Source organism: Pristiophorus japonicus, chromosome 20, assembly GCF_044704955.1.
Source record: "Pristiophorus japonicus isolate sPriJap1 chromosome 20, sPriJap1.hap1, whole genome shotgun sequence".
NCBI lineage: Eukaryota > Metazoa > Chordata > Chondrichthyes > Pristiophoridae > Pristiophorus > Pristiophorus japonicus.
This window is the reverse complement of record NC_091996.1, coordinates 30,002,147-30,015,104: the sequence shown is the minus strand read 5'-3', so window position 1 is coordinate 30,015,104 and position 12,958 is coordinate 30,002,147. Positions and strand designations below refer to the sequence as shown.

At 50.5% G+C, this 12,958-nt stretch overlaps 1 protein-coding gene across 1 annotated transcript in view; it reads left to right on the top strand.

Annotated features, from left to right (window-relative positions):
* Positions 1 to 12,958, top strand: part of adgrd2 (adhesion G protein-coupled receptor D2) — a 301,296-nt gene that overhangs the window by 187,018 nt on the left and 101,320 nt on the right. The window contains exon 20 of the mRNA XM_070863395.1: positions 7,679 to 7,720. Within this exon, the coding sequence (XP_070719496.1) occupies positions 7,679 to 7,720 (42 nt within the window). The remainder of the gene's footprint in view (positions 1 to 7,678; positions 7,721 to 12,958) is intronic.

Genomic DNA, 12,958 nt, shown 5'->3' with positions numbered 1-12,958 from the left:
CAAGACCTAGCTGGGTCAAGCCCGTGTGGTGGCTGGTGTACAACGGCCACCACACGTTAAAAAAATCCACGCACAGGCATCTTCCACCCTTCAGGATGTAGTTTGGGATCCAGAATATCAGGTCCTTCATTGAAACACCTGTGAACTCATCCCTTTTTCGACGTGGAAGCAAGTCATCCTCGTTTCGAGGGACTGCCTATGATGATGATGATGATGCCAGGAGAGGGGACTTCATTATCTGACCAGAGAGAAGCAGATAGAGTATGCACATGGCTTCACCAGAATAGTGGACTTCCCCATGGTGCAGGGCGCTATCAACTGCACGCACCTGGCTTTGCGGCACTGTATATAAATGTTGAGTTGTATCGCAACCACAAAGGTTACCACTTGCTGAACATGTAGTTGTCGTGCCACCATGCTCAACATGTCACGCTGGTGAATGACCAGTATCCTGGCAGCAGTCATGGTGCTTTTATTTTGCGCTAGTCCACTGTTCCCTCAGTCTTTGAGCCACCCAAGACAAACCAGAGGGTGACTACTGGGCGACAAGGGCTATCCTTTGATTATCTGGCTCATGATTTCGCTCCGCAACCCAACCACACGTGAGCAGCATGTTTACAACGAGAGCTACGGTGCCACACAAAACATCATAGAGCAGACCATTGGCGTCCTTAAACAAAACTTCTGCCGCCTGAACTGCTCTGGAGGAACCCTACAGTACCCTACAGCTTTAGAGCAGTGTGTGAGGCTAGTGGTGCAGATGATGGGATATGGCATTTGAAGATGAATTCACTGACCACGCGTGTGAGGTCATTAAACGTCTTCCTGCATTGAATCTAGATCCTCAGGGCTACACTGCTGGCATTGACAACATTGGCTATCTGCTCCCATTACACTCTCGTCTGTTGCCTGGAAGGCCTCCTGGCCTCCATGGGAAGAGGACGTCTCTCCTGGAGTTGACCTCCTGGACCAACATCTCCAGTACTGCATTGGAGCATCTTGGAGCCTTTCCTCTGGCCTGTTGAGCCATTACTCTTCATTCACAATCACCTCCCCTTGAAGAGGTGCATACGGCCTTTAAGTTGTGCAGGCTAGCTTTTATTGGAGCTAGCCCTCGCATGGACTTCGGGTCCCCTGCTGAACATTCAACACTCGGCTGAACACAACAATCGTGCAAAGTAGCAGACAGCATGAACTGTATGTGCTGCCTGCAGTCCTCTGAGCAAGTGTGGGTTCTTATTGCATTGTGATCCCCGTGCACGTTTTCGGGGGCTACCAAATTTCTTGGCCAATTTCTCGGCCATATCATTCTGTCTCAATCCAGTGTTCTTGGGCCCTTCTATGTCTATTGATCATTCTGTCTCAATCCAGTGTTCTTGGGCCCTTCTATGTCTATTGATCATTCTGTCTCAATCCAGTGTTCTTGGGCCCTTCTATGTCTATTGGTTATTTCATTTTGAAATGTCCCTCCATATAGCCATTGTGACACCCAAAGAAAACTGTTTTTTCAATTGTAGAATTAATGACATTAGTAGATCTTACTCCCTATCCATATGATTCCCGGTGTCATTATAAAATGTCTATCAATGATCGTGTTCACCTTAGGAGTGAGGGATCACATATCTTCATGATTGACGTACCTTGCATAAGAGTTGACCTACATGGAAGTGTCTTAGATGGTGCACGTATTCACTTATCTAAGGATCATGAACTATTGTTGTTGAGAATCTGATACTCAACTTATGTTCATGCTGTCGCAAACAAGAAAAATTAAGCAGCTACAGTAATTTTATCCAGCTATATTTTGTTCGGGTTGAGCATGGGGCTCAAACATGATAATCAAAATTGGACCCTTGGTGTTGAAATCAATAAGTATTTACCGTGCCTTGGTCTAACGTCATTTAATAATGTTAAAAAAAGATAAATATTGCAGGAAAACTGACTACAAACATCAACAAACTTCTGGGATAAATTTTAAACGTCACCACCTGGGCTCCAATCTGACTGATTGGATCACCTACCCATTGTAGAACAAGCCCAATTTTTATTCCACTGTTTGGGTAGATTCTACTTTGGGGAGTCAGGAGGTGAGACACTGACAGAATACCCAGCCTCTGACCTGCTCGTGTGCTACAGTATTTACGTGGCTGGTCCAGTTAAGTTTCGGGTCAATGGTGACCCCCCAGGACGTTAATGGTGGAAGATTTGGCGATGGGAATGCTGTTGAATATCAAGGGAAGCTGGTTAGACTCTCGCTTATTGAAGATGGTCATTGCCTGGCACTTATGTGGCGCGAATGTTACTTGCCACTTATCATATCATAGGCGGTCCCTCGAGCGAGGATGACTTGCTTTCACGAGAGTTCACAGATGTTTCAATGAAGGACCCGATGTTCCAGTCCTGAATTCCAATTGAGGGGGTGGAAGATGCCTGTGCGTGGATTTTTTTAACGTGTGGTGACCGTTACACATCAGCCACCACACGGGCTTGACAGAGCTAGGTCTTGATCCAGTGGCAAGGGTTGAACCAGGACGACCGGAGACCTGCTCTGCTGCACGGACCCAGTGCGCACACATATCGCAGTGTGGGCTGGCCCGTGCTGCCCCTGGGCCCACGGCTCTTCTGGGCCCCGTACCCTCATTAGCCGCACCACCGCCATGATCTCCCGCCGCATCTCCGCACCAAACATTCGCTGGACCTCCACCACGAACTCTCTCCGCACCAAACATTCGCCGGACCTCCGTCACGATCACCCACTAAATCTCAGCCGCCAATCCCTCATCGCTCCTCCACCTTGATCACTTGCCGCACCTCCACCACGTCCTTCCCGCTCTGCTTTACCAGGGCCCTGCCGATGTTCCTGCCCACGCTCCAAACAGCGACCTGGGTCCTGATAATGTCACCCAGTCGCCCACCTCAAAGCCGTCGTCACTTATCAGCCCAAGCCTGAATGCCGTCCAGGTTTTGCTGCATGCGGGCACGGACTGCTCCATTCTCTGAGGAGTTGCGAATGGAACTGAACACTGTGCAATCATCAGCGAACATCTCCACTTCTGACCTTATGATGGAAGAAAGATCATTGATGAAGCAGCTGAAGATGGTTGGGCCTAGGACACTGCCCTGAGGAACTCCTGCAGTGATGTCCTGGGGCTGTGATGATTGACCTCCAATCACCGCAACCGTCTTCTGTTGTGCTAGGTATGGCTCCAGCCAGTGGAGAGCTATCCCCCTGATTCCCATTGATTTCAGTTTTACTCGGGTTCCTTGATGCTACACTTGGTCAAATGCTGCCTTGATGTCGAGGGCAGTCACTCTCACCGCACCTCTGGAATTCAGCTTTTTTGTCCATGTTTGGACCAAGGCTGTAATGAGGTCTGGAGCCGAGTGGTCCTGGCGGAACTCAAACACGAGCAGGTTATTGGTGAGTAAGTGCCACTTGACAGCACCGTTGATGACACCTTCCATCATTTTGCTGATGATTGAGAGTAGACTGATGGGGCGGTAATTGGCCAGACTGGATTTGTCCTGCTTTTTGTGGACAGAACATACCTGGGCAGTTTTCCACATTGTCGGGTAGATGCCAGTGTTGTAGCTGTACTGGAACAGCTTGGCTAGAGACGCTTCTAGTTCTGGAGCACAAGTCTTCAGCACGACAGCCGGAATGCAGTATTCAGTGCGCTGAGTTGTCTCCTGATATTACAATATAATATCCTGCATGTAAATCAAATGTCAATTAAAACTTTTTTTTTTGAAGGGAAGTATTATTGGGCCTGTGAGTGGTGGAATATTGGGCAGTAGATCAACAGGTTAAAAGTTTGAATTGCAGCCTTATCTGCCAGTTGAACTCATTCACCGGATAGAATTTTGTGTGGGAGTGAGCTTTCCTTGTCAGGAGGGAAGGGGGACTGTTGGGACCAGTGCCGGCCCATCAAAGGACATCTGTTGGTCTGTGATGGACTGGGTATTGAGAATGACCCTAAAGAGGTCTGCAACCCTGTCTGTCCCACCCTCCTGGTTGAAGGAGGAAGTATGGTACAATTGAATTCTGATAAACACACAACTACTTTGCCAAGAAATGCTATATTTGGATCAGACTTTTGCTTTGATCAGGATCTCTATAAGCAGCAATTGAAATAATTAATTCTGCCAATCTTTGTATTGTGAGCCCACTTAATTATCCATTCAGTAATTCAGTCAAACTGAAATAGAAACTCAACTGGCATGTTAATCAGTGAAAACTTGGTGCTGTATATTCTTTCTACAATGTCAGCAGCCTTTTTGGAATGAACACTATAATAGTGAAGAATTGCCCCTGAACGGGGCTTGTGAAAGGTAGGTGTGAGTCTTACCTAAGTCAATGAGCTTCCAGTTAAATCTGTGACTGATGTGAAAGAGAATCATACTTCTAGCACTGGTATTAGCTGGTGGACAATGTTTTGGGGCATTGGTTCTGAACAATTATTTAATCTACTGTGGCACTCCTTACAGCAAGTACCAGAAAATTATCTGAAGGGACGGGGAGGGGGGGTGTGACTAGAGGCCAGGAAAGAACAAAGTTGCATATTTGACATGCACGAAGTGAGCGTGAGACAAATTAATGCGGGGTACAACTGGGAAGGAGAGATTTGGAGTGAATCAGATGGATCCTCTGGAGCTGCTCACCAGATGATTCTTTCTGTAAGCATTCAACACCTGTGAGGGCCACAAATACTTTCATTTTAGGAGGGTCCACTCTAAATTATGAATCAAAGGATGTGACTGAACAATGATAGAAGGCCTTCCACATCATCTGAATTTTCATCTAACTAACAAAATGCTTCACATCTCTAAGAATAAGTGAAAAAAAAAGTGTTGCCTTACCAAAGGAGTAAAACTTGCATATTTTGTCCAGATTGCAGGTCCGGGCTCTACTTACCGTGGCTCAGTGGGTAGCACTCTCGCCTCTGAGTCAGAAGGTTGTGGGTTCAAGTCCCACTCCAGGAACCTGAGCACATAAATCTAGGCTGACACTCCCAGTGCAGCGCTGAGGGAGCGCTGCATTCTCGGAGGTGCCATCTTTCGGATGAGACGTTAAACCGCGGCCTCGTCTGCTCTCTCAGGTGGACGTAAAACATCCCACGGCACTATTTCGAAGAAGAGCAGGGGGAGTTATCCCCGGTGTCCTGGCCAATATTTATCCCTCAATCAACATAACAAAAAAACAGATTATCTGGTCATTATCACATTGCTGTTTGTGGCAGCTTGCTTGTGCACAAATTGGCTGCTGCTTTTCCCACATTACAAGAGTGACTACACTCCAAAAATTCACGGGCTGTAAAGCGCTTTGAGACATCCGGTGGTCGTGAAAGGCGCTATATAAATGCAAGTCTTCCTTTATTCCTCCTTCTTTGCACAGCTGCACTGCTAGTCGTCAATGTGTTCTCTTGCTAAGCCAGCGATACTTTCAGCCGGTTTCTTTACTTGTGTTCCTGACTGACTTGTTTCTGCTGGCAGTTTCTTTTAGATACATGCTGAGTGACTGAGAATTCCTTTAGTGCACCGGCATATTCCTCAATGAGTGTACTTAACAGAGCAAACCTCTGGTTTAGTCGTAACTTTCCTGCATCTGAGTCAGAAGGTACAGGGTTGGAACTGCTCCAGACAGTCCTGCTGCCGAGTGTGGATGGAGCTCTGGCTCAAAATTCTGGATTTCCCCACCAACCCCCTCCCCCCTCTCCCCCTCCCTCATCTCCCCCCACACCCCTCCCCTCGCTCCCCCCGTCTCACCCCCACACCCCTCCCCTCCCCGTCTCCCCCCCACACCACTCCCCTCCCCCCATCTCCCCCCACACCCCTCCCCTCGCTCCCCCCGTCTCCCCCCCACACCCCTCCCCTCCCCGTCTCCCCCCCACACCACTCCCCTCTCCCCTTCTCCCCCCCACACCCCTCCCCTCCCCACATCTCCCCCCCACACCCCTCATCTCCCCCCCACACCCCTCCCCCGTCTCCCCCCCACACCCCTCCCCTCCCCATCGCCCCCCACACCCCTCCCCCCCCGTCTCCCCCACACACCCCTCCCCTCCCCCCGTCTCCCCCCCCCACACCCCTCCCCTCCCCGTCTCCCCCCCACACCACTCCCCTCCCCATCTCCCCCCTCCACCCCACACCCCTCCCCTCCCTCCACCCCGTCTCCCCCTCCACCCCTCCCCTTCCCCCTCCACCCTACACCCCTCCTCTCCCCCCACATCCATCCCCTCCCTCCACCCCTCCCCCCCACAACCCCCCCCATCTGCCCCTCCAACCCACACCTCTCCCCTCCCTCCCTCTGCCCCCCACACCCCTCCCCCACACTCCCACACCCCTCCCCTCCCTCCACCCCTCCCCCCACACCCCTCCCCACTCTGCCCCCACACCCCTCCCCTCCCTCCACCCCTCCACCCATACCCCTCCCCCTCCCCCCCACACCCCTCCCCGCACACCCCTCCCCCTCCCTCTCCCCCCTCTGCCCCCACTCTCTTCCCCTCCCTCCACCCCTCCAACCAACACCTCCCCCCCTTCCCCCCCAAACACCTCCCCTACCTCCGCCCTCCCCCCACACTCCTGCCCCTCCTTCCCACACCCCTCTCCCTCCTTCCCACACCCCTCCCTCTCCCCCCTCTGCCCACACTCTCTTCCCCTCCCTCCACCCCTCCAACCAACACCTCCCCCCCCTTCCCCCCCAAACACCTCCCCTCCCTCCCCCCTCCTTCCCACACCCCTCTCCCTCCTTCCCACACCCCTCCCCTCCCCCCAACACCCCTCCCCTCCCTCCCCCTCCCCCTCCCCCCCCACACCCCCTCCCCTCACCATATGGGTTACATAGAATCACATGGAATATTCAGCACAGAAACAGACAATTTGACCCACGCGTCTGTGCTGATGTTTATATTCCCCATGAGTCTCCTCCCATTCCATCAACATCATCTCAGCCTTTCAGCCTATCTTTTTATTTATTCCTTTTTCTCCCATGTACTCACCTAGTTGCCATTTGAAAGTGCCTAAGCTATTTGCCTCAACCACTTCCTGTGGGAACGAGTTCCACATTCTGACCACTCTGAGTAAATACATTTCCCCTTATTTCCCTATTGAATTTATTTGTAACTATCTTCTTTTATGACCCCTAGTTTTGAATTCCCCCACAAGTGGAAACATTCTGTCCACATCTGCCCATCCAAACCATTCATAATTTCAAAGACCTCTCTAAGGTCGCCTCTAAGTGAAAGAAAAAGACTCCAATCTGTTCAATCCCAATAGCTGTAGTCTCTCCTTGTAAAACATTTGTGCCTTTTTCCCAGTGTTTCCAGTTTATAGTATGGAGACCAGAAGTGTGTCCAGTACTCTAACTGCGGTCGGATGTGCAAACCCATAAAACCTTCCCGCGGCTCAGGACTATGCACTCTATCGACAGGTAGAAAGATGATTATGGCCATGGAAGGAGCATTCATATCACGGCCTGTCAGGCTATTAATCAGTCTGCGAATCCTTCCACTATACAACATTATTCTCCAAGGAAAGACTGTGAAGATACGAAACAACAATTGAAGATCCACCAGTTTTATTTTAAAATAGTCTGATGATAATCACCTTTTACTGCATGCAAGTAAGCATCAGTCAGACCAAAGCATACAACTCATCTGTGTTTATTTTTGTTTTGTTTTAGGGGCTATATATATTCTTGGTGTATGCTGTATACAACAGTGAGGTATGAGATATTTATTTTTATGTTGATATATTATATACACAATCACATAAATCTCCTGATGCTCTAAGTATTGGCAATCAGCTGATCTATATAAATTCCTGGTAGAGTAAGTATATATAATTACTAACAAAAAAACTAATTCAAATTTGAATGCTTCAGTACATGAGCTATTTGCTATTTGGGGTAAACCATATGAATTTTCACTCCTGGCTTAATGACACTTAGGGGCCGAAATTCAGGCCCGTCAGAAACCTGGCACACCTACCGTCATTTTGACGCCATTACTGCCGCTATGTTTGCGGCGGTCACTCGATCCATTTTCACCGATTTAAAAAAAAAAAGTTTTCCGGTGGTAATGACCGGCGGAAATCGGGAGTTTGCAGCAGCGTGGGTGGGTTGATTGGAGCGGGATAACCACGGGGAAATTCACCCTTCTGCTCATGTGCAACTAACGGGCCAGCTGCAAAGGCCAGGGTTTGTAGCTCAGGGCCCTGAGCAGGGAAGGAGTTGTGTTGAAGGATGGCTGCTACTGCTGGACCGAGAAGGGCCAACCCAATTTTCAGACGCCTAGTTGGACACCCTGATGAAGGCTGTGGAGGGAAGGAGACAAGTCCTCTACCCAGACACAGGGACATTCATTCGCAAGGGAGCTTGCTGTGGAGATCTCGGGAACCTCCATTCGTAACCACTTCGCCACACAGTGCAGAAAATGGCTGAACTACATCACCCGTCTGATGAAAGTGACTACCTGTTCCACCAACTGCTGACTTTCCATCTCCTTCATCCTTCTCTTATTTCCCACCTTCACTGTATAGTCACTGAAGCAGCATTTCATTGTTGAGGCCTGTATGTGTGGGTTTGTGCACTGGAGGCTTCCTTTAATCTCACAGTTAAAGCTGCATTTCAGGAACACACTTGGGCACTCATTTCTGATGCATCATCATAGTAGCCATGTATTTAACTGTCATTCTAACCCATGTATAAACTGACCTAAGTTGTACACTGTGAGAACATTGACCACTAGGTGGTGAACTTGTGGGAGACACTCCTAACCTGCGAGCATGGCCACTAGCAGCACAGTCAAGAGGTAATGTGTTGGTGATGATTGGGACGATTTTGTTGAGAGACTACAGCAAAGTTTCGTCACTAGGGAATGGTTGGGACAGGATTCGGCCGACAAACGCAGGGCTCATCTCCTGACGGTTTGTGGATCCAGGACGTACTCCCTGATGAAGGACCTTCTAGCGCCAGAGAAGCTGGTGGACAAGACTTTTGAGGAGCTCAGTAAGTTGATCGGGGAACACTTTAAACCGGCGAGCAGCACGCACATGGCGAGACACCGGTTTTACACGCACCGGTGGCGAGAAGGGCAAAGCGTTCCAGACTTCGTGGCAGACCTCCGGCGACTGGCGAGCCTATGTAAGTTCCCAGATGCATGCAGAGCGGAGCTGCTGCGAGACTTTTTATTGAGGGCATCGGGCACGCTGGGGTTTTCAGGAAACTGATTGAGACCAAAGACTTGACCCTGGAAACGGCGGCTTTGATGGCCCAGACATTTATCTCAGGGGAGGAAGAGACCAGAATGATGTTTGACAAAAATCTTGGTTTAAATGCAGCAAATGGACAGGGAGTCAACATTGTTAACGCGGCACGCAGTTCTCTAGGCAGACAAGGGGAATCGGACATGCCCGAGCATGTAGTCGAACCCAAAGGGGGAATTCAACAGAGAAAATGGCTAGCTGAACAGCGATTCATGCCATCGCAAGGGACAATGCGGCCAGTAATGGGGCCATCAATACCTGTCAATGGTGCGCTTAAGGACAGTTACAGAGACAGTCAGAGATGATCGACTGGTAATGGACCTTTTGTTTCCAACAACGGCTCATGTTGGAGGTGTGGAGGCAAACACACAGCCAGAGCTTGCAGGTACCAGCAATATACCTGCAGAAACTGCAACGTCAGCGGTCACTTGGCGCGTATGTGCAGGAAACCTGCGGCCAGGTTGATGTACGAGGAGGACGGGGACAATGTAAGCCCTACGAGGCCAAATGGACACTGGGGGAATTCGCTGGAAGCTGAAGTTCAGCAAGTTCATGTGGAGCACATATACAGTTCATACACCAGGACGCCACCAATAATGCTGAAAGTGCTCCTCAATGGCATCCCAGTTTCAATGGAGCTAGACACAGGGGCCAGCCAGTCCCTGATGAGTATCAAACAGTTCGACAAGTTGTGGGCGTCCAAGGCCAGGAGGCCAAAATTATTGCCAATTGATGCACAGCTACGGACATATACAAAGGAGATCATTCCGATGCTAGGCAGTGCCACGGTAGTCGTGACCCACAAAAATTCGGAGAACAGGTTGTCACTCTGGATTGTCCCGGGGGACGGTCCCGCACCGCTTGGGAGGAGTTGGCTGGCTGTCATGAACTGGAAATGGGGCGATGTCAATGCAATTTCTTCTGTGGAGCGAATATCATGCTCACAGGTCCTGGACAAATTTGACTCACTATTTCAACCCGGCATTGGCACTTTCATGGGGACCAAGGTAGTGATTCACATAAACCCGGATGCCAGGCCAGTACACCACAAGGCCAGAGCGGTGCCGTATGTGATGTGGGAAAAGATAGAATGCGAATTGGGCCGCTTGCTGAGGGAAGGCATCATCTCGCCAGTCGAATTCAGTGACTGGGCGAACCCGATTGTGCCGGTGCTCAAGGCGGATGGGTCGGTCAGGATATGTGGTGATTACAAGGCCACCATCAATCGGGTGTCACTCCAAGATCAGTACCCGTTACCGAGAGCGGAGGACCTCTTTGTGACGATATCCGGTGGCAAACCTTTTTCAAAATTGGACCTGACCTCAGCTTACATGACCCAGGAGCTGGCAAGTGAGTCGAAGAAGCTGACCACCATCACGACACACAAGGGGTTGTTTGAGTACAACAGATGTCCGTTTGGGATTCGCTCGGCCGCCGCGATCTTTAAACGAAATATGGAAAGCCTCCTCAAGTCGATTCCAAGAATAGTGGTTTTTCAAGACGACATCCTCATCACGGGTTGTGATACTGAAGAACACCTCCGCAACCTGGAGGAGGTGCTACGCAGACTGGACCGGGTAGGTCTGTGACTGAAAAAGGCGAAGTGCGTCTTCCTAGCTCCAGAGGTAGAATTCCTGGGGATGAGGGTAGCAGCAGACGGGATCAGATCTACTGTGTCCAAAACAGAAGCGATCCAGAGAGCACCCAGACCCCGTAACACGACGGAGCTGCGTTCTTTCCTGGGGCTCCTGAACTATTTTGGTAACTTTCTTCCCAAATTGAGCACGCTGTTAGAGCTGATACACGTGCTCCTATACAAAGGTCGCGAATGGGTCTGGGGGGGACAGCCAGGAAAGGGCTTTTGATAGAGCATGAAATTTGTTATGCTCCAACAATCTGTTAACGCTATATGACCCATGTAAGAAACTTGTGTCAACGTGCAATACGTCGTCCTATGGGGTCGGGTGTGTGTTGCAGCATGTTAATGCCAAGGGTCAGTTACAGCCGGTAGCTTATGCCTCCAGAAGTCTGTCCCAGGCAGAGCGGGGCTACGGGATGGTAGAAAAGATAGCGCTTGCATGTGTATATGCAGTAAAAAAAATGCAGCAGTACCTGTTTGGCAGGAAATTTGAGCTGGAGACAGATCGCAAACCCCTAACGTCCCTGTTGGCTGACAACAAGGCCATAAATGCAAATGCATCAGCCCACATACAGAGGTGGGCACTCACGTTAGCCGCCTATGACTATACAATTCGGCACAGACCGGGCACTGAAAACTGCGCCGATGCACTCAGCAGGCTCCCACTAGCCACCACTGAGGGGGCAACCAAGCATGCTGCTGAGATGGTCATGGCTGTTGAAGCTTTCGAAAGCAAAAGCTTACCCATGACAGCCCCGTCAGATTAAAGTCTGGACAAGTAGAGACCTGCTACTGTCTTTAGTCAAGAAATGTGTCCTGAATGGGGACTGGGCAGCCACGTACGGGGCATGCCCCAAGGAATTCAAACCATTTCACAGGCGCAAGGATGAACTCTCGATTCAGGCCGATTGCCTACTATGGGGAAACCGCGTAGTCATGCCCCAGATGGGCAGAGAGGCGTTCATCCGAGAACTCCACAATGAGCACCCGGGCATTGTCATGATGAAGGCAATTGCCAGGTGACAAGTTTGGTGGCCAGGGATAGATGCAGACCTGGAACTTTGTGTTCGCAGGTGCAGCACGTGTGCCCAGCTGGGCAATGCGCCCAGGGAAGCCCCCCCTTAGCCCCTGGTCCTGGCCCGCCAAACCTTGGTCACGCATCCATGTGGATTACGCAGGTCCTTTCATGGGAAAAATGTTTTTGGTTGTAGTAGACGCCTACTCCAAATGGATCAAGTGTGACATTCTCAATTCAAGCACATCCTCTGCCATGGTGGAAAGTCTACGGGCAATGTTCGCCGCCCATGGTCTACCGGATGTCTTGGTCAGCGACAATGGCCCGTGCTTTACAAGCATTGAATTCCAGGACTTCATGGCAGGCAATGGTATCAACCATGTCAGAACGGCACCGTTCAAGCCGGCCTCAAACGGCCAGGCGGAACGAGCAGTGCAGATAATCAAACAGGGGATGCTCAGAATGCAAGGGGGTTCCCTACAAAGCCGCTTATCATGCCTCCTGTTGGCCAATAGACCCCGACCACACTCACTCACAGGGGTCCCACCCGCAGAGCTGCTAATGAAAAGGACGCTCAAAACCAGATTATCACTTATACACCCCACCATGAAAGAAATTGTTGAGAGCAGGCGCCAGTCACAATGTGACTACCATGACAGGAATGCGAAGGCGCGATGTATTGATGTCAATGACCCTGTCTTTGTCCTCAACTACGCCGCAGGGCCTAAATGGCTTGCAGGCACTGTGATTGCCAAAGAGGGGAATAGGATTCTGGTAGTTAAACTTACCAATGGGCAAATCTGCCTCAAACACGTGGATCAAACAAAAAGGAGGTTCAGCAACGCCATAGAAGGAGCAGAGGAAGAACACGATATAGAGTTCACTCCTGCACAGGTAACCGAACACCGGAACCAAGTGGAGCAGAGCCCAGTCACTGTGGGCAGTCCGGACAGGCCTGAGGCACCGCAAACAGCAGACACTCAGGCCAGCGCCCAACAACCGGAGCCCCAACTCAGGCGCTCTACAAGGGAGCGTAAACCACC